The sequence below is a fragment of the Mycena indigotica genome (genome assembly GCF_014461135.1).
Source record: "Mycena indigotica strain 171206Taipei chromosome Unknown Mind.scaff0013, whole genome shotgun sequence".
Taxonomy (NCBI): Eukaryota; Fungi; Basidiomycota; class Agaricomycetes; order Agaricales; family Mycenaceae; genus Mycena; species Mycena indigotica.
Genome location: NW_023503012.1, coordinates 1,244,666 through 1,266,021, shown reverse-complemented (window position 1 = coordinate 1,266,021; position 21,356 = coordinate 1,244,666). Strand labels below are relative to the sequence as shown.

The 21,356-nt window shown below is 52.1% G+C and overlaps 2 protein-coding genes across 2 annotated transcripts; one reads left to right on the top strand and one right to left on the bottom strand.

Annotated features, from left to right (window-relative positions):
- Window positions 1–9,817: 9,817 nt before the first annotated feature.
- MIND_01273700 (uncharacterized protein) lies at window positions 9,818–10,276 on the top strand (the record flags this gene model as incomplete). Its single annotated transcript, XM_037369213.1, has 2 exons — window positions 9,818–9,907; window positions 9,959–10,276. 2 exons carry the CDS (start codon window positions 9,818–9,820, stop codon window positions 10,274–10,276), a joined length of 408 nt encoding a protein of 135 aa, XP_037214419.1.
- A 2,701-nt stretch (window positions 10,277–12,977) lies between these two features.
- Window positions 12,978–14,833, bottom strand: MIND_01273500 (uncharacterized protein; the record flags this gene model as incomplete). Its single annotated transcript, XM_037369212.1, has 5 exons — window positions 12,978–13,034; window positions 13,079–13,672; window positions 13,827–13,949; window positions 14,000–14,258; window positions 14,304–14,833. The coding sequence occupies 5 exons, from the start codon at window positions 14,831–14,833 to the stop codon at window positions 12,978–12,980; spliced, it is 1,563 nt and encodes a 520-aa protein (XP_037214418.1).
- Window positions 14,834–21,356: the final 6,523 nt, after the last annotated feature.

Below are 21,356 nucleotides of genomic sequence, written 5' to 3'. Positions count from 1 at the left end.
CGAGGACGTGATTCCGTTGTTGATCAAGGGATCAAGTCCGTGGCGGAACTTGGTCACCTTGACCAACGCGTCTTCGAATCCGGCGAGGTCCATCAGGTCCTCGAAGTCGTCGGTGTACTGGTAGACATCCTTTGTGCCCATGTGATAGGCGGAAGTCTCCAGCTTGGAGAGAGCGTGGCCTGAGATCAAGGTCCTAGCAGGGGAGGATCCAAAGCGTGAACATTGGTAAGCGAATACAAATGAAGCTGACCTAGCAGGGGAGGATCCAAAGAGAAGAAACTCTAAGGGTCCGCCTGCTAGGGAGCTGACTATATACTGCTTGTCCGTAGCTGCCGCTGTCGGGCACAGAAGGCTTGGGCGGCATCGCAGGCGAGGTCCCAGGGCGACCGTCGGGAGGGCGTTGACGGATCGGTGATTGTGCGGGCGAGATGGAGGGCCGGACCGGAGTCGGAACCGGAGTCAGACCGGAATCGGGCGCGTCTCCGGGCCGAAGAGGAGGTTCCCCTGACAATATTACTGTATCAATGTGTGTGATGAATAATCATGAGATGATGAGCGTTGGTTACGAGATTCTTCTCGAGCCTTCATACCAGCTGGACCAATTGCATAAGCCAGAGTACTAATAAGCTCTGGTGCACTGGTATGCGACTTGCGATTTGGTAGTATGGGAGAAGGGGTGCAACGACATCATCGTCGTCTGAGCTGCTGTCGTCTGAGGCTGACAGTGTCATTGTTGACTTGATTTCAATAGCTTTGATGTTGTCTTCATTCTCGCCATCGCTGATGTCACGGGCACCAGCTTTCCGAGTAATGAGATCTTCAATCTCGAGGGCTTCCGTGACGAGTGGGGAGCGCGTAGCACTGCCAGTCGGTTTTTTTGTCTTTTGCAGCTAGTGTAGAGCAGTTAGAAGAACACACGAATGTGAGAGAGCCCAAGTCTCACCGATTTAAACTTCGTGTCGAGCGAACGCTGATCACGTTCGGTGAAATTCTTCATCTTTTGCACTTGTTGTAATCTGCAGTCACCTTCTCCCAGCCCTTCCTACCTGCCGGCAGTCGTTCACGTAGGATAGACAGCAGTTTTTTGATCTCCCGAGGTTTGAAGTTCGTTGAGCCTGTTTTACGACCACGCTTCTCTGGTTTGGGAGCATCCTCTGAGTCTGACGAACGGGCTCACTTTTTGCCCTTTAGAATGATACACCGTCCTCCAACTTTTTCGCTTTGGCTTCGGCCAGTGAGAGCACTGATCGCAACTGGATTGAGTGGACGGCGAGGGGACGGAAGAATGGTATTCTGGGCGGGTGGGAGACAATGTTGGGGTTCCAGAAGAGCCGGGTCAATAGGGATGTCGTCTTGATTTATACAAATAGGACGCAGTTCAAACTGTGTGTACTCCGAGTTAGATCCAGGGATAAGAACAGAGAGAAATCTACTATACCTGATATTCTGGGTTGACAGGGCCCTGCGGTCCACCTGGATGCTGTTGCGCATGGGTTTGGTTTTGAGCTTGGAGAAGGCTATGTGGTTCCGAAGTCGTAATGGGCTATAAATTGTGAGGCCAACACCAATGAAGACAATTTGGAGTGCATACTGGTGCAGGCAGGAAGCCAGGTGGGTATTCTTTCCACGGTGCAGCACTACCTATCTCGCGATAGTACACAACGCCGTTTGATTGGATGAATTCAAAGCGGTCGGACAGGGCAGGATGTGGGCTGGACATGAGAGCAAAGACGATGAGTGGAATATGGAACTCACCATTTTATTTCCGAGCCCTCTTATACCCTCCACCACCCCAATGTGAATCCCTCAGTTCTCGGATGCTGCAGAGACAAAAGACAGCTCTGAAACTCGGTTAGCATAGAATGTATGGCAAAGCATGCGAATACGAACCTAAAGTGGAATACCCCCCCTCTGCAGCATGCCCTACCCTTCTCATGTGAAAGTTATCCTCGCCGAAGGCCCGATGAGCCCCAAAAGTCGACTCCTGCCGCTGGAATTTGTCGGCGGCAGGTTCGGGAGCCGCTCGCATAAGTCGTGTTTGAGGTAGTGGCTAGCGACCATCAGGGCCTCCACATGTTGTGGTGGCTACGCGGCCAGACGCTGGGCACAGTAGAGTCGTTGTTGGGGGAAACAAGCCAGAGGAGGGCACGGTAATGGTGTTTGTGGTCCCAAAGGAGTAATGAAAAAATCGGCCAAAAAAGGAAAGAGGAGGGAAAAGGAAAAGGGAAATTCATTGTTTATAGTGTATCTAGCTATAGAATCACACTAATTCCAACTGAAATTGTACTTCCGACTGAAATTGGGTCTAGGCTTATATCAGTTCTCAGCCTCATGAATATTAAATTTATCAAGGAGGGAAAAAAGGGAGAACACTATAACACACCTTGTACACCGCACTACTGTAGCAATTTAATCAATTTTGTAGCTTGGGTCACATAGGGAACAGTGTTACCACCTTTTCAATATGGACCAATATCATGAAAATGATTCAGACCATATACAAAATTGCAGTCACAAGCACCAAACCTTTGAAGACTGAGAAGATGGGCTGAAGTAATTTGTTGTTTATGTCGACACCCTGTGACTGACAAAAGATCAGCATGAGTGTAACATGTGACTGACAAATTGAATAAAATATGTAGCATAGTGTTATACAAGTGTGAATAGGACTTAGTAGTGGTTTCAACTCATCAGTCAAGTGCAAGACCTCCCTGACAAACTGAATAAAATAGTACAGTATTGATCTGTGTCAGAAATCGGCACTTATTAACCAGGCTGCATGCCCCCAATTGAGTACCCGATAGACAGATAGTTTCACCACTACTGTCAGGGGAAACCCTGATGCCGTCACTTGATCCCATCAAGCGCCGCGTCTCCGCTCGCGTCTCCACATCTCCGCTCATGTTTCCGTGTCTCCACACCCTGACGCTCTCCCTCCACTGCCCGCACCACATCCCACATCCAGTAATCCCTAGTCTTCGACTTCCCTGGCCACCCCTTTCCGGGAGCCTCTCCGGAGTCACCATCAGGGATCACTAATGCCATCGGCCTCACCTAGGGTCCATTAGCGACACCTGACTTCTCCCATGCGTCGTTCGTCGCTATGCAGTCACTCTATCATTACTCCGGTCACTAGTATATAGTAGTGCACCTGAGCAGAGGGCTCCTTGGCTTGTTCTCTAAGGATTCCCCCTCTGCTCAGGTGAGTCTGTAGCGTCCCTTCCTGTTGTAGTAGTTCACTAAGGATTCCCCCTCTGCTCAGGACTCTGATTTCGAGCCTCGCGAGGTTGCCCTTACAACTACCTGAGGGTACAAAGGAGACAAAGGAGAAAATAAAAGCGTGCCTAACAGGCATGCGGACCATGCTACTTATACGCCACTCCTGCACAGCCCTAACCCAGGCTCCGGTCAGTCCTGCAATCACATGTAAGATGTGTATTATCATGCATCCGCTCTTCCCGCTACTGCTAACACACCCCCTCGCGTGTGAGGTGTGAACCCACCCCACCCTGCAAGTTCAAGACCACCAACCAATCCAGCCGGTCCACATCCACCGCACGTTGAGAGACTAGACCACCGTGCACCTGCGCAGCTAACACCATTACTGTGCCTCCAGGTTGCAGCAGTTCACATTCTAACATACTCTGTAGTTCTCAGAGTGGATTCAGTATTTTGGAAACTGTAAGGGCAACCCTGGAGACTCCAACGAAAGCCTAGCAGGGGAGGATCCAAAGCGTGAATAAAAGCTGCGGAGATACACAGAGGGACCGGCCTAGCAGGGGAGGATCCAAAGAGAAGAAACTCTAAGGGTCCGCCTGCTAGGGCGCTAACTATATACTGGTCTTCTGTAACTGCCGACGTAGAGCGCAGAAGGCCTGAGCGGCGTCGCAGGCTCTGTCCCAGGGTGACCGTTGGGAGGGTCTTGAGCGGGCGAAGAAAGCCAAGAACGAGGGTCAGGGTAGGTCGGAGCGTCTGAGGAAGTGCTGGTCGGATGCGCCTCGGATGCGCTCGGTCGGTCCAAAGGAGGGGTTCCCCTGACAGCAACTCTGTATTATCTCAATATTAAATATTATTTTTCTTAACCATCATTTATTATATTAGTGTATGATTTATCTTATTCAAACACAGACTACGTGAATTTTGTATGATATATAGCTTGAATTGTAATGAATCTTACTGAGAAAATGTAGTATTCTACATTTATTAGACTTAAATAAGTCATATCAGACATTTATATCATATCTCACAGTGCCATCACACATATTTACCTATATATCACTGAGAAACTGCCTTCTATAGGGGTATAGTTGTGTATATTTTACACCTATCATACCTAAAACAAGTCAGATCAGCCATTTACACAAGAGATCACACTGCCATCACATGGATCACACAACTATCACTCAATTTATAGGCCCATCAATTATTGATTGGGACCAACTCCCGGGGTCACTTCCAAATTGGGCCTGTCTCTTTTGGGACATGCCTAATTGGGCCTATCCGTTTTGGGAGATGCCTAATTAGGCATGTCTCTTTTGGGAGATACCAAATAGGGACAAATGTCACCACAAACACCATTACCATGCCAGAGGAGGAGTCGGAGTTGACGCGGAGCTGTCAATGTGTCATCCCAATCCGGTTTATTCGGGTGATGGGAGGTCTGAACGTGGGGGGGTAAACCCTCGTTCAGATTTCAGTCTATTCAAGGCCTTTGTTGGCCTTGAACGACAGATCTCCGATTCGGGGTCCTGATGGGAGGCCCGGCATCTTGGCAAAATACAGATTTTATTCAGAAACATATTTTCTAATCTTACAGAAAGTCACCCACTATGTGATGTGATTATATACTGCAATATATATGACAAATTTCCAAATTTTTGCTATTGGACAGTGCAGTCATCAGAGAATGTCACAAATCGTCACAAAATGACAGTTCTGTATTGTGACTTCAACAGACCATTTTATAACCATAATCTGTAGCAAATAAATATGGCAAATATGTTACAAAATATAAGACTAGATCTGCCAGGTTCAGCAGCAAAATATACCCAATATATCAGAGATAAGTGAAAAAAAAATGGCTATTATACTCATCATCACCATAAGTAATAGGTAATTTGTGTATTAACAAGCAATTATTGATCCAATCAATTTGTGCTTTGGGGAACCTACACCCTTCCATATTCTCAATAGATCCTCAAATTTTCAGACTGATTGAAAGATTTTTGGTGGTGTAATTTCCGCAAACAGAAACTCATATCATTTGCAAAACCAAGTTTTAGATGTGAAATGTGAAAAGAATCCGGATATTCCCTCAGATAAGTGAGCTGGATGCTGATTTAATTGATCACTCTGCCACTGGAGTATATACGAGAGTAATGGGACTGGGACTGGGACAATGGGACTCGAGTCCCACTTTTCCTGGTCCCAGTCCCATTCCCGAAGCCCCGGAGTGGGACTCGGTTACGACAAATCACCCTAGTTGATGGATCGACATGGGTCGCATCAACTGGGTTGCGGCGCCGGCCGGGGGTTTTCCACCCCGGACCCCGACCAAGGGCGTCGCCCTGGACCCACCCTGCCGGGGGCTTCCGCTCGCCGCTAGGCCCGCTGCGCGGAGCGTGACATCTCTTTCCGGTGTCTTTTGTCCTATTTTACTTGGTAAACATGTGAACTTTTGACAGGGTGGCGGCGCCGGCCGCGACGGCCGGGGTTTCCCACCCCGGACCCCGACCAGGGCTTCGCCCCGGACCCCCACGCTGCCGCGGGCTGCCGCTCGCCACGGAGGCCCGCTGCGCGGCGCTTCTTTTATGTTTTTTTGATTGATTACCGATTCTGATTGCTTTTCTCATGCTCGGCTACGCGCTCTTGGCGCCGTGGCAATGGGACTCGCCCCATCAAAGTGGGACTGGGCCCATCAACGTGGGACTCAGTCCCATTTGACGAGTCCCAGTCCCACTATTCTCGTCACTCCTCCTGCCACTGGATATTAGATTGATAACAGGATCAGAGGACGCAAAACGGAAAGCACAAGGTCGTCATCCATCACATTGACTGAGCAGCCTGGTCCTAGTAGAGAGATGCCATCTATCTTGTTGACGGTTGTATAGCATCAAGTATACATGATAGTAGTTACAATGCCCCAACGAGCATGGTTCGTGCTGGTCATATAGCGAAGTCGGCTAGGCGCTTGGCCCCGGGCAGCGCGACACTCGCGGCAAAACTCTTTGAGGCGGTCGTTGTCCCGCTCGAGATTAGGGCCAAAGTTCTGGTGAAGAAGTTATATCAGAAGGGCAACGAAATCTAGATGCGAGGCCTACCTTGGTACTAGCGATGGCGGCGTCCGGTTCGGCCTTCCGGTTCGAACCTGAACCGGACCGAACTGAACGCGCGTTCAGGTTCAAAGTTCAGCGCAAGGCTGAACCTGAACCTGAAGTTCAGTTCAGTGTTCGGCCGGTGGTGGTTTTGCTTGAACCTGGTCCGAACACGTTCGAACGCCGAACGCCGGAGGCACCGGACCGCCCCATCAATCAGATTAGATGGCCGATATTCCTGATTTGGATGGGGTATCAGCGCCAGCTGTCTCTTGACTCCCGCCATCACCGCCTACACCAGTGGGACCGGTACCCTACGAGTGCGCCGCGCGGCCCAGGAGCGCGCGGTAGATGCACACGCAGGGCAGGAGCAGCACGGCCCAGGCGGCCCCGAGCACGCCGAGGATTGTCCCGCTGACCGCGGTGCCAGCAGGAAGGAGGGAGGGCCCGCGGGGGAGGCGAGCAGCGGCACGTTGGGGCTGGGGCGGGCTGGGCGTCGCACCGGCGCCGAAGGAGCTGGTGGAGGGACCAGGTGCGTGGGGGAAGCAGGTGCGTGCTCTGGCTTGGGCCCGGGCTCAACACCGGCCTGGCCGATGACCCCGCGCCGGTGCTGTTATCCCGCTCCCTGCGCCTTTGCCGCCGGCTTCGTCATCGTCCGCTACATCCCTCGTGGTTGTTGTAGTTGTCTGCCATTGTTCTGTAGGTACCAACTATATATAGGTTTGCGTGTGTCAAGTTCGGAGTTCGAACGCGTTCTGAACCTGAACCGAACCGCGTTGAACCTGAACCTAAAGTTCAGTTCGGAGTTCAGCCCAAAGCTGAACCTGAACCGAAGTTTAGGTTCGGGGTTCGCCAAAAAATGGCCTGAACCTGAACCGAACCGAACCTCGCCATCTCTACTTGGTACACGTAGAGTCGGTGCAGCCATAGCGATGCAGGCGAGACTTCTCGCAGGCGTAGCTGTGGCAGTCGACGACCATGACGACTGTGTGGACTTGGTAATGCTATAGGTTCGCCTTTAGCTGTTAGTTCGAGCATGAAAGAAGGAAACATACACCACAACGCATCCAACGAGTTCCTTCTCTGGATAAAATGATGAGAAATGTGAAAGACCTGCAGTCAAACTCACGTTATTTGGCGGCACATTGTGGAAAGAAAGCGACGAAGAGGTTGAGTATTGGTGAGGGAGAGGACAGACTGTGAGATGGTATTGAAGGAATTCGCTCTATGCTGCTTTTATAGGCGGTGGACCAAAGTTCCAAGCGTCCATACCGAAACTCATCGGTGGGCATGTTCATAGCCTGTGGCAAAGACGAATGTCCCAAGCGTTGTAGAAAGGCTCAAGCCACATAGGTTCATGATCGAGCGGAAAGCTTTGGTCGGTGTTGCTGGGAGCGCGGCACAGCCCCTTTATTCTTCCTAGGATATTTGGGTCGGCGGACGAGAAAAGCAGTGGCTTTGCAGCAAGAATAAGAATGAGTTACTACGCAGGTGTATTGACTCACCGTCTACCTCGCCATTCTGCTTTCTCTTGAGAAAAGTGTCTGCAGACACCCAAAAGTTGGGCCCCTCCCGCGCGCATTCGTCCCATGTGTTGCGCTGGCAAACGACAACGCGGGGGGTTGTCGAGGAACAATGGCACCACATCTCGCGCGAGAAGCTCCCCGGACACCTCAGAATCGCACAATATTACAAATGCCCGAAGCGTCATCTCTGATTCCTCAAGACAACTGTCCAGAAGCCGCTGCGTCGCGGTCCAGTCTTGGTCGCTGGAGAGTGCTAGATGCGTTAACGCGGGGAGAGCGACGACGAAGGCGAATATATTCGGGTTTTGGAAAGGCCAGCGGTTGACGAGCTCAAGATGCGTGAGGGTGGCCCAGACGGGCAGTACTGGGTCCGCCATGTTGGCCAGGGACATCGTTGTCGAGTCCATGCTCACAGTGTGCACATGGCGTAGTCGGCCGAATGCGGCAAAGATGGGACCAAAGTCGACCGTGGTACCGATGGCAATGTGTGTTGTATCCGGGGCAAGGGCCAAGATGAGGATTATACAGATGCGACAACAGGCAGGAAAACAGAGGTGACAGGTGTCACGTCTGTTCCATGCCTGCGGGTGTGTCTATTTTTGATGGCCCAGATGCGACACCATAACAGCAATCAATTGATTGTATCACACTGGTAGTTAATATTCCTCTGACAAAAAATAACCCTAACCAACCCTAACCAAACCCTAACAAATAGTTACAACATTAACTCAGCATTTCCCCCAATAGCATATATAGATGTACCTTTCCCTTATCCTAACCCTAACTAACCAAACCCCTAACCAAACCCTAACAAATAGTTACAACATTAACTCAGTATTTCCCCCAACAGTATATATAGACGTACCTTTCCCTTATCCTAACCCTAACTAACCGAACCCTAACCGAACCCTAACCGAACCCTAACCGAACCCTAACTGAACCCTAACTGAACCCTAACTGAACCCTAACCAACACTAACCAACACTAACAAATACTAACAAATATGACTTAAAACAAAATATTCGTGTTTCTACTGTTGCATCTGTTTTTGGACCAGACTGTTGCATCTGTGCCCGTGTGTCACATCTGAAGGTAAATGTTGCATCTGAATGGATATCCAAAGGGAAGTGTCACATCTGTTTAACTGCCTGTAGTCGCATCTGGTATGTCCCGGGCCAAGATGTCTGCTGGTCGATATGCTTTCCGTCCAATGATGATTCGCTGCACGGAATGCCTGAAGAAGTCGGCCGGTTTGGAGTGGGAGGTGCAGGAGACGCTCGGATGTGAGCTTATCGCGAAGAATCAGGGTTCTGTAGAGCCACGGCTCAATCCTTATAAGTGTTTCAGTATAAGTAAGGATTTCTGACAATAAGAACATGATTACCAGGTGCGCACTCGAGCAGCGACACAAACGAGGGAGGATCTTGTCCTGGGATAGACCTCGGCCACTAGCTCAAATATCGCACGCTCGAGTTCTGGCGGAAGTCGAGGAAAGTTGTCGGTCATGGCGGGAGGACAAGTGCCGACGGACGTGGGAGGATCTGATGACTCAGCACTGACTCAGCCATCACCTTTTTCCCCAGCCAGCGACGTCGATGAGCATGTTGGTGCCTTCGGGGTTGAATCGAGCTTCATAGTGCTTGTCATGAAGATGCCCCAGGTTGGCGTCGTCTCCGTTGCCGTCAAGTCTATGCCCGGTCGCAATGGCGCAATTTTAGGCTCCGCTAGTAGTTTGCGCCAAAAACTTTCGGCGTTCGCGCAGCCCGACCTTCATCTCCTAGTAACACATACCAGTGCGGTATATGAAGCGCCATATATGCCCATCTCTATACATCAAGTCATTCATATGCCTAGTTCGTCCCTCAAGGTGCCTTGATGACGCCGCGCTCACTGCAATACGGCTGCCAGGCTCGGCTTTCACGCTATATATGGTCTGGGACTCCATTGCTGGAGCCCCCACCCTTCGCCTTCTCCACCATGCCGCGCAACTACGACTACGAGAATGCGACGTTAAAGGACTTGCCCAAACACTGGGATGCCGCAACGAACAGAGTAGTCTCATGGCTGGTGCGTTTTACCAGTGTCCCCTTTGTCATAAGCCTCCCTCATTCACAACAGCCCGCTTTGTCCCTCCCATATCCCCTGGAGAACCTTCTCGGCAGATACACACTCGTCGCCGCCCGGAACCAGCCCAAATCTCTCTGTGAAAACAGTACCGGCTCCCTCGGGAGCCTCACCCTCGACCTATACGCCGGCGACCGTCTCTCCTGGGAGAATATCTCCGGCTCCTTCTCCCTTGCCAACTCAGCACTTGCAGCGAGCGGCCGCTTTCTCGGCCTCCGCACCCCCGAAGTCAGCCCCTTCGATCGAGCCTCCTTCAGTGCCACGGGCATAGCCCGCCCCACTCTCCGCTCCTTTGAGCTCACCACCTCATGAGTCATATATGGGCACGGTTCCACCGGCGACAGGCCATGGAATAGAAGTTCTGGACGTAGTCGACCATAATGGCCACAATTATGTCGCACTAACGTTACAACATCAATTATGTCGCACTAACGTTACAACATGCGAGTGGTATTACTGGGTCCAACGGCACGGTTTACCTCGCAAAACGGGTGCCTGCGGGATCGTGTGGGGAACTGGACCATTCCGAGCGTCAGAAACTGGGTGTGGGGTTAACGTTTGAGGAGGTGGAGGCAACGAATGTAAACGAGGGTTAATATTCGTGGGGAATATTACCAATCCTACTTATTTTTACCGTCGTTTGTGCGGTCGGCCGTCGGCCCGTCGGGCTCTCGTTCCGAGTCTGTGTACGGCAACTGACAGTGACGACAGTGCAATGCCGATCATGATGTGGCCGCACAAACAAAGAGCGGACGGGAGTTATGACTCGTTTTCGCTTGTGTGCTTTGACTTTCGCCGTCTTCCCGACAATCCGTCCCTCCAAGGGGGGTTCAAGATCCTTATCAGGCACATGGGGTAGGGGGGAGGGGGGGGGGTCCCCGGGGGGTAAAAAAAACTTTTTGTATATGAAAGATTTGGGCCTTATATGAGTGTAAAGACACTGAAAATATAATGTATACACTCTAATTTCTATAGTTCACAACTCTCATACTTATATCTACATACTTTCAGGCCCATAAGCTTGGATAGGCCACTCTGTCATAGGCCCATCATCAGGTAATTAATGAGAGGTGAACATGTTGAAGAGTTGATATGGCCTGCCATGTGTGTCTGAAGGCTCCAGGTTAGTGATGGCCAAGTCCGGTTCGGTCCGGTTCTTGGCCCAGTTTGGCCAAACCCCGGACTGCCGGTTCGGTTCAAAACCCGGATTCAGCGAACCTGAACGCCGAACCCCGGTTCAAACCGGCCCCGAACCAGCCTTTTTAGGCCAAAAAAGCCCGAACCCGGCTGAACCCGAGCTCCGGTTCAGTTCGGAAAGGCCTTTGGCCGAACGCGAACACCAAACCTCGGTTCGGTCCGGTTAAGTTCGGGTTCGAACCGAAAACCCGAACCGAACCTGGCCATCACTACTCCAGGTATATGCATACCTACACATATATACATACACATGTATAGAATTTTTGCACAAAAAAAAGTTTCACAAAGATTGAATTTTTTATCCCACTTTTTTGATCGCATCAGTGGTCACATGACGCTGATCGTGAGAATATATTACTATATAAGGCAGGAGGGGGAGGGGGGGGGGGTCCCCAGAGGGTCGGAAAAAAACTTTCCGACCCTATATCCATGTTTCGAATCTTGAACCCCCCTTGCGTCCCTCGCTAGCCGAGCATTGCGCTTTGACGACGGTCGTTGGTGGTTGGATATACTTATAAGCTCGTGCTGCACCGACTGGGAAGGTACACAACTTCAGAGTGTTCCTCTTGCCCCTTCCTCCCAACCACGAAAACCAAAACCTATAACATCCAAACACTCCACTCACTTCAAATATGTGCCGCCGCATCGCGTATGAGCCTAATCTAACTGTTGAATGTTACTAACCCTGCCCTCAGTGAAGGAACCCGCTGGACCCGCTGCGGGCGTGCGTGCTCTTGCAAAGATCTCTCGCTCTCTGCTTATGCCATCCACAGCACTTCCAGCGCCACCTCGTTGTTGCCATCGTAGACTGCGATCGCCGCGACTGCGAAAACTCCCAGCGCCACCGCCGGCCCTGTGCAAACCACACCCGATGCATCAAGGTGGGTCAATCTTTCATAACGTGCCCGACTGACGTTTGTGGGTACAGAACTTTGGCGTGCAAATAGACCGGGACGTCGATGCCGTCGATGACTTCTGCTGGGTGTGCAAGGCCGCAGCAGACCGCCCGCGCACGCGGTCTCGATTATTAGTAGGGCTCCAACTATTTTATTTCTGTTTGTGAAATTTTCAAATAAAATAGAAACACAAATACAAACAGTAATAAATGTTTAAAACTATTTGTAAATGGTTTCTTCCCATCAAGTAAAATTGAGCTGTCTGTTTACAAATTTTGCCATATATCATGTCAATTTTCATGTCCTATATGCATCTACCAATGAGAAATATGTTCATTCAAGCTGCAATAGTCCCTTTCAATGCAAAGTATATTTCCTATTGATTATATCACCAAATTATCAAAGATCAAATGCAGCTCAGTGCTAAGGAGGAGTTGTAATATAAACTTCGTAGTGATGGAATGTTGGTTCTAAAATGAGTGTAAATGTTTCTAAGGTTCAAAGATACTTAAACCACACTATTGAGATCGATTTGGGTGTGTTTGGAGTGAAAACCATTTGAACTATTTATTTGTATTTAATTTATGTTTGCCCATGTTCACAAATAAATGGGTGTTTAAATGTTTATTACCATTTGTAAATATTTACAAATGGAAATGGTTGGAGCCCTAATTATTAGATTCTTTTCCATTCAGCAGCGCGTACGAATACATTGCCAGTGTACTCCTAGTAATAGTCTCAGCATGTAATAATATTCCTGAGCAATCGTCATCATGATTCACAACTTTGTTCAAGTGGGCCCGGGCTTCTTTTCGTGAATAAGTTTAGCATTTAAGTTACTCTGGGCCGGCGGCATCGTCGCTAAACTTGAAGCCTTGTGAAGAAATTGTTTTTTGCTGACCGCCGAATTGATGCCCTATCTACCCGAAAAATAGCACGTCGAGTGTTTCCCTCCCCTGCTCAGAGTCCAGATTCTGCTGCCCGGTTGTGGAACGACTGAACTATGATAATGCCAGCTTACCTTCCGACCTATAATACATTCATCCGTCAAGACTACGTCTTCAAACTCATACCGCTCCTTCGAGGTTATTTGAACGTAGGCCACTTCCGAGCGGACAGGTTCTGCGAAAGGCGCCAGATCGCTGCTATCCGGCGCAGGTTCCCCGAATATGAGTGCACTGGGTTCGACAATGACAGGAGGTTTCAACTCCGAGTCCTGGTCGATGAACTGATTAGACTTCTGCTTTCTCCGTGCGGCGGCCACCGCCCGCTCGCCAAAGTCAAGCAACTGCAGGCGAGAAGGGCTTTGTGGTGGTCCGTCGAGGTCTCGCAAGCCAATGTCCGGCGCGTAACGGACCCCGCGCGCGCCGCAGCTGGCCAAACAAGTGGTTGTTTGCCGAGCAGCATCCAGCCAGCCAGCACATCTTGGGCCCCAATCCGCCCATGCGATCGTGCGGTTGCCGCCGGCGGTACATGCACCAATAATTTGAATCAAGGGTGCCGGGCGAATCGCGAGTACATGGTGCTTCGTGCCGGCGGCACCATAGCCGCCGTATGAAGTGTTGAATGCGAAGAAAATGTGCGATGTTTCCGGAGCTGCAGGGAAAGCGCGCCGCTGAAAACATGCAATCGCCATCGATATCTTTTGGTAATACTTCGATGCGGCCACGGCGTGGGTTTGGATAAGTATAGAGCTCGGTAGTCCAACGTGAGATCCGATGAGAAGGGACGAGCGAGGGGAGCATCAGTTTGTATGGCTGGACGCATACATCCGGTGTCTCCGATGCTCCGAAGCAAAGAACGTCCAGGGAGTTGTCAAGGGTGTTCGGAGCTATCAGGTGTTGTGAAGACAGAAATGCAAGACGCGGACCGTGACTGGGGTTTGGTTGTGTCTGAAGGAAATGAACACAGGCAAGTAAGTTTTTGAAACAAAAGGGTATACCGGTATGAGGACACCCCGTTTCCAATCAAACACACGCAATGAATCGTGATCGAGCGGTCTTCCGAACCATTTCACAGTGGAAATCACGAGGAGATCCCCAGCAACGTCGATATCAACGTTCAGGGTGGGAAAATCTAGTGCCTTTCTAATACCCAAGTGAATTTTAGGCTCCGCCGCAAGAGGATGGGGTGTGCTGCTGGAAAGCGTTAGAATGAGAGCGTCCATCGATACCCGCGAGTTGTGGTCGTCACAAGGTGTTCTAACAAGACTTAGTCAGTGAGAAAAACAGGCCACGATGGTTTACATTGCAACGATAACAAGTAAGTCGTGCTCTTGCAGTGATATAAATTCGATGAAGGTTGATCCCGTAAAAACGGTCCGCCATTGGGCGGGCTGGGCGCCGAGCGCCAGATCCACAGCGAAGAGTGTGTGAGACAGCACCAGAAAATGGTCGTCGTCATCACCCACAGTAAAGAGCCACAGCGCACAATCTTTCCTGCACAGACGAGCCACCCCAGAGAATGGAGGATATTCGATTGAGTATCGCGCCACAGGAGCGAATTCCCGCCAGCGGCGCTCTCTCTCGCGAAGTGCCTGCAGCCGCGCATCAAGAGGGAGTAGAGCAAAGCCCGGGAAATCCGGATTCTCTTCAACGCCGGCGAATTCTTGCTCGACGCGATAACGAATGTCGAGGGAGGTCGACATGATTTGTGTGAGGTGGCGGTTGCCTGTGTGTAGACAGTGTGCTAGGTCGTTAAGAGACAAAAGAAGCAGGCAGCTGTGAATGATTTCAGGCGGTAGGTCCAGGAGTTTGAGAGGAGTTGAACGCGACATGGAAGAGCGAAGGAGAGGAGGGTGTGATGACATAACCAAACGTGCTCGATGAAAACAAGGCCGTGGGTTCGAGTCCCACATAGTGCAGACTACTAATACTGTCCTATTTTGAGCAAGTGCCTGCCACTTTCTCAGAATCCAAGACTTTTTCACAGTTTGACTTATGCTGCCGGATTTCGCCTATAACAATTATGTTCACTCGTCCATGCAACCAGACCCCTTCATGAGAGACACTGTGACAATTAAATTAAAATAATATTTTCTGTCTTTAAAATCCAGGTTGAAAAAAATATTGGATTACTAGAAAGTTTCTAGGCCAAAAAACTCATTGAGAAGTCTGACATTTTCTGTATTAGAGGACTCATTTCAGTATTCCAAGTTTTTATCATCTCTGTCAGGCCCATGAATCAATCAGTAAACTAAACCTTTTCTAAATTTCTGCTTGGAAAATCTTGTTCCAATATGTTAGCACATAGAGATATTCATGTGACAAGTGAGCACATATGGCGATTGGGGACATATGATCTATGTAGTATTAAGTGTATATAAGGACCTGGTGGAGAACAGATTTCCCACTAGTTATACCCCATCTACAGCATCCCACATGATCACTGGTAGGTGTCAGGGGAACCTCCCCTTCGGCCCGGAGACGCGCCCGATTCCGGTCCGACTCCGGTTCCGACTCCGGTCCGGCCCTCCATCTCGCCCGCACAATCACCGATCCGTCAACGCCCTCCCGACGGTCGCCCTGGGACCTCGCCTGCGACGCCGCCCAAGCCTTCTGTGCCCGACAGCGGCAGCTACGGACAAGCAGTATATAGTCAGCTCCCTAGCAGGCGGACCCTTAGAGTTTCTTCTCTTTGGATCCTCCCCTGCTAGGTCAGCTTCATTTGTATTCGCTTACCAATGTTCACGCTTTGGATCCTCCCCTGCTAGGACCTTGATCTCAGGCCACGCTCTCTCCAAGCTGGAGACTTCCGCCTATCACATGGGCACAAAGGATGTCTACCAGTACACCGACGACTTCGAGGACCTGATGGACCTCGCCGGATTCGAAGACGCGTTGGTCAAGGTGACCAAGTTCCGCCACGGACTTGATCCCTTGATCAACAACGGAATCACGTCCTCGAACGACCCCCTGGACCTCCGGGATTACCTTAGCTGGCGCACCCGGGCCTTCCGTCAATACGAGGCCCTGGTCCGGGCCAAGCTGATCAAGTCAGCCGCCCCCAAGACGCCTGGCGGTTTGATTCGGACTCCGTTTCCGGTCAACCGCATCCCGGCTCCGGCCCCTTTCCGCCCGGTGGCTCCAGTCGTGCCACCCGCGGCCCGCGCCCCCGCTCCGGCGCCTGCAGCTCCCGTCCCTATGGAGTTGGACCGCACCAGGGCTCGGGGTGCCCCTCGTCGCGCCTGCTTCAGGTGCGGCGACCCAAACCATCTTGCCCGGGATTGCCCCCTCCCCGCCGATGTCCGCTTGATGGACATCCTTGACGAGGTGATCCAACAACTCGGTGACGAGATGTTAGCGGAGTTGATCGCCCGCTACACGGACACAGCTGCCCTGCCGGAGACGGTAGCGGAGTCGATGGCCGGAGAGGATTTTGTCCCCCGTGACGAGTGACTGGTGTGCCCTCGTTCGCGTCTATAAATCGTTTTGCCTCTTTGTATGATGAATGCAGTTCCTTGCCCTACAATGAGCCCGAAACGAAAGACACACCCTCTCCTGCCCCCACCTCGACTCCGCCTCCGACTCCGCCCGCGACTCCGGTCATCGTCCTTCGCCGCCTCACTGCCTGGGAGAAGAAACTGCCCAAGCAGTACACTGTTGCCGCTGCCCCTGGGGCGGACTCCCTCCACCTCCCGTTGGAGCTTGAGTCCACCACCAGTGCGTTGAAGCTCTCGCTCTCTGGGCTTGTCGACTGTGGTGCCACCTCCGACTTCATTGACACGAACTATGTCGCTCGGAATGGCATTCCGGTCCGCACTCTTGATCAGCCGATCCCGGTCTTCAATGTCGACGGCACCCCTAATGATGCCGGCTCCATCAAACAGATCGCGGACTTGGTCCTGCGCTACAGAGGCCATGCCGAACGAGTTCAACTGGCCGTCACCCATCTTGGCAAGCAAGACCTCATCCTGGGGTACTCCTGGTTGCGGAAACACAACCCAGAGATCAATTGGGAAACCAAGGAGGTCAAGATGACACGTGTCCCCGCAATTGCTCGACCTGCCGCGAGGAGGAGCGTGTCGAACGGACTGAGCTGCGGTGACTCCAGTTGCTCCAGAAGCGTCTCCGCTCCGGCCCGTTCCCCTCGGTTTGCACTATGGACCTCTCTGGCCCTGAGGACGGAGATGATTCCAATTCCGGTCTCGATTCTGACCTGCCTGATCTGACACCGGACTCGGACTCGGATGACGAAGATGACCAGCTCGAAGATGGTGACCGCATCTTCTACACCTCGTTCCGTCCCTCAGAGGAGATACGCGCAGGTAGCACCGTCTCACAGCGTCTGGCCGAAGCCTTTGCCAGGAACTCCACCCCACCGCCCTCCGAGATCCCGGACTGGGCTAAGGAGTTCCAGGACGTCTTCAACAAGGAGTCCTTCAATACGCTACCAGAACGGACACCCGTAGCTGTAGTTATTTGACAAGTGCCTAGCTATAGCTAGCGGGACAGTTGTCAAAGATGCCAGCTATAGCTAAGCTAGCAATAGCTAGTGATATTTGACAAATGGTCACACTTAAAGTGGTAATAATGATCCAATTTGATATATATATTGATAATATAATTAATATAATATATATATGATACTGCTAACTCCTTTTCTTCAGGCCGATGATCCGGTATGAAGTGAATAAGGCTTTGTCCCAATTTGGACTGAAATGATGTAACTTGATGTAGTGAGCCAAATCATTGATGGCAATCAAATATGGTTCCACATGGATCACTTTGTCCACCTACTACTGATCCCATCAATGATAACTCCCTAAAATGATCAATAGTAATTAAATAAACTATTAAGAAGCCTGTCACAGAAGTAACAGTTTCAGCCTACTAGCTATAGCTAGAAAATTTGACAACCGCTCTGCTAGCAATAGCTAGTGCCATTTGTCAAAAAACTCCGCCTAAGGCTCGAACGGAGAGCCTGGGACCACGCCATTGAGCTTGTCCCCGACGCTAAGCCCACCAACTGCAAGGTGTACCCCATCTCGCCCCTCGAGCAACGCGAGCTCGACGCGTTCATCGAGGAAGGGCTTTCGACGGGCCGGATTCGCCCCTCCAAGTCTCCGATGGCGTCTCCGGTCTTCTTCGTCAAGAAGAAGGATGGCGGACTCCGCTTCGTCCAGGACTACCGTGCTCTCAACGCGATGACTGTCAAAAACCGGTACCCCCTTCCGCTGATCAACGACCTCATCAACCGGCTCAAAGGCGCCCGTTACTTCACCAAACTCGACGTCCGTTGGGGCTTCAACAACGTCCGGATCAAGGAAGGTGACGAGTGGAAAGCAGCTTTCCGGACTAACCGAGGCCTGTTCGGGCCCTTGGTGATGTATTTTGGCCTGACAAACTCTCCCGCGACGTTCCAAACGATGATGAATGACATTTTCCAGGACCTCATCCTCTCCGGAGATGTCATGATCTACCTTGACGACATCCTGATCGCCCATTCCGACCTCCGGAAACACCGGCAGATTGTTCAGGAGGTCTTGCGGCGACTCCGAGAGCACAAGTTGTACCTTCGAGCGGAGAAGTGCGACTTTGAAAAATCGTCAATCGAGTACCTCGGAGTCATCATCTCCCACAACCACGTCGAAATGGACCCCGTCAAGGTCGCAGGCATCTCCGCTTGGCCGACTCCGGAAAACAAGAAGGACATTCAGCAGTTCCTTGGGTTCGCTAACTTCTACCGCAGGTTCATTCGGGACTTCTCGACCCTTGCGCGCCCTCTTTTCGTGCTCACCAAGAAGGACCAGCAGTGGACTTGGGGCGATGCGGAGGCCTCCGCGTTCCAAGCAATCAAGGACGCGGTCACCTCGGAACCGGTCCTGGCGATTCCGGACGACGCACGGTCTTTCCGACTAGAGGCGGACAGCTCTGATTATGCAACGGGGGCGGTTCTTTCACAATCCGCCCCGGACGGGAAGTGGCACCCTGTAGCATTCTATTCCAAAAGCTTAAATGATGTCCAGCGCAACTACGAAATCCACGACAAGGAGATGCTCGCGATCATCCGTGCACTCGAGGAGTATAGACACTTCCTTGAGGGCGCCGCGCATCCTGTCGAGATTTGGACTGACCATAAGAATTTGGAGTACTTCAGGAAGACGCAGCACCTCAACCGGAGACAGGCCCGGTGGTCCCTGTACCTCTCCCGGTTTGATTTCACGCTGCACCACAAACCTGGCCGCGACATGGGTCGACCTGATGCCCTCTCCCGGAGACCCGACCACGGAGTCGATTCCGACAACTCCAATATCGTCCTTCTGCGGCCTGAACTCTTCCACGTCCGCGCACTCGAGGGCGTTTCCGTTTCCGGTCCCGGCTCTGAACTCCTCCGCGACATCCATGATGCCCTCTCCGGTGAGCCTGACCTGGAGGAGCCCGTCGCACTAGCGGCCCGGCAACTTCTTAAGGTTCAAGGTCAAGCTCGAGGCCCCCGCTCCTCACGGTCTGACGAGTGGGCCGTCTCCGGCGGTCTTCTCCATTTCCGAGGAAAGATTGTTGTACCAAAGGACAAGGACCTCCGGAGATGCATCATCGAGCTCTGCCATGACACCCGAGTCGCCGGACATGCAGGTCGTTTCAAGACCTTGGAGTTGGTCTCCCGGAACTACTGGTGGCCTCAGATGTCTCGCCATATCGGCCGGTATGTTGCGACCTGTGACTTGTGCTGTCGCACCAAGGCACTCCGGAGACTGCCCCACGGAGAGTTGCACCCCACGGAAACGCCCCCGGAACGCTGGCATACCGTCTCCGTTGACTTCATCGTAGAGCTTCCCGAAGCCCATGGGTACGACGCGATCATGGTCGTCGTTGACACCCTCGGAAAGCGCGCCCACTTTTCGGAGTGTCATACGACGGTCGATGCAGTAGGGGCAGCCCGCCTTTACTACCGGAACGTCTGGCGGCACCATGGGACTCCGGAGAAGTACGTCTCCGACCGCGGCTCGCAGTTCATCGCGGACTTCACCCGAGAACTTTGGCGTCTAATCGGCATCAAGCCTGCCACGTCTACCGCGTATCACCCGCAGACAGACGGTCAGACAGAGCGCGTCAACCAGGAGTTGGAGCAGTACTTGCGGATCTTCACCAACTACCAGCAGGACGACTGGGATGAGCTGATTCCGGCCGCGGAGTTCGCCTACAACAACCATGTTCACTCCTCCACGCAGCAGGTCCCCTTCATGACGGACACGGGACGGCTCCCGCGCATGGGCTTCGAACCCGGAGTCCGTTCCGCCATGGAGTCGGTGAACGAGTTCTGCGACCGGATCGCCACTGGTGTTGCTGAAGCCAAGGCCGCGCTCACTAAGGCCAAAGAGGAGTACAAGCGCTACTACGACCGGAGACGCACTCCGTCCCCGGAGTTTAAGGTTGGCGACCGTGTTTGGCTGGATGCCTCTGACATCAGGACGACTCGCCCCTCGGAAAAGTTCTCCCATCGCCGCCTCGGACCGTTCAAGATAGTCGCGGAGATCAGCAAAGGTGCCTATAAGCTTGACCTCCCTCCGCGCTACTCGAAGCTCCACCCGGTCTTCCCCGTCGTCAAGCTCGAGCTCGCCCAGGACGACCCCTTCGACGGACGCCCCGGCTACGACCAGCCCCCTCCGGACCTCGAGGACGGAGTCCCGGAGTGGGAAGTAGAGGAAATCTTGGACACAAGGGTGAGGTATAAACGGCTGAACTACTTCGTCAGATGGAAAGGCTACGACGCATCGCACGACCAGTGGGTCCGCTTCGACCGCGTCTTTGCCCCGGAGAAAATTGCGGAGTTCTATCGTAAGTACCCTGGCAAGCCACGACACATCGCCTCTGCGACCTTCGACTCGATTCCGTTCCGGTCTATGCGTCAAGACGCCGCATTCAAAGGGAGGGGTGATATCAGGGGAACCTCCCTTTCGGCCCGGAGACGCGCCCGATTCCGGTTCGATTCCGGTTCCGACTCCAGTCCGGCCCTCCATCTCGCCCGCACAATCACCAATCCGTCAACGCCCTCCCGACGGTCGCCCTGGGACCTCGCCTGCGACGCCGCCCAAGCCTTCTGTGCCCGACAGCGGCAGCTACGGACAAGCAGTATATAGTCAGCTACCTAGCAGGCGGACCCTCAGAGTTTCTTCTCTTTGGATCCTCCCCTGCTAGGTCAGCTTCATTTGTATTCGCTTACCAATGTTCACGCTTTGGATCCTCCCCTGCTAGACCTTGATCTCAGGCCTCCGGGGTTGCCCTTACAGTTTTCAGTTCCAATTTCAGGACTATCTGAAACCACAATAAAAAGCATCATTTTCAGTTACACTGAAAAAT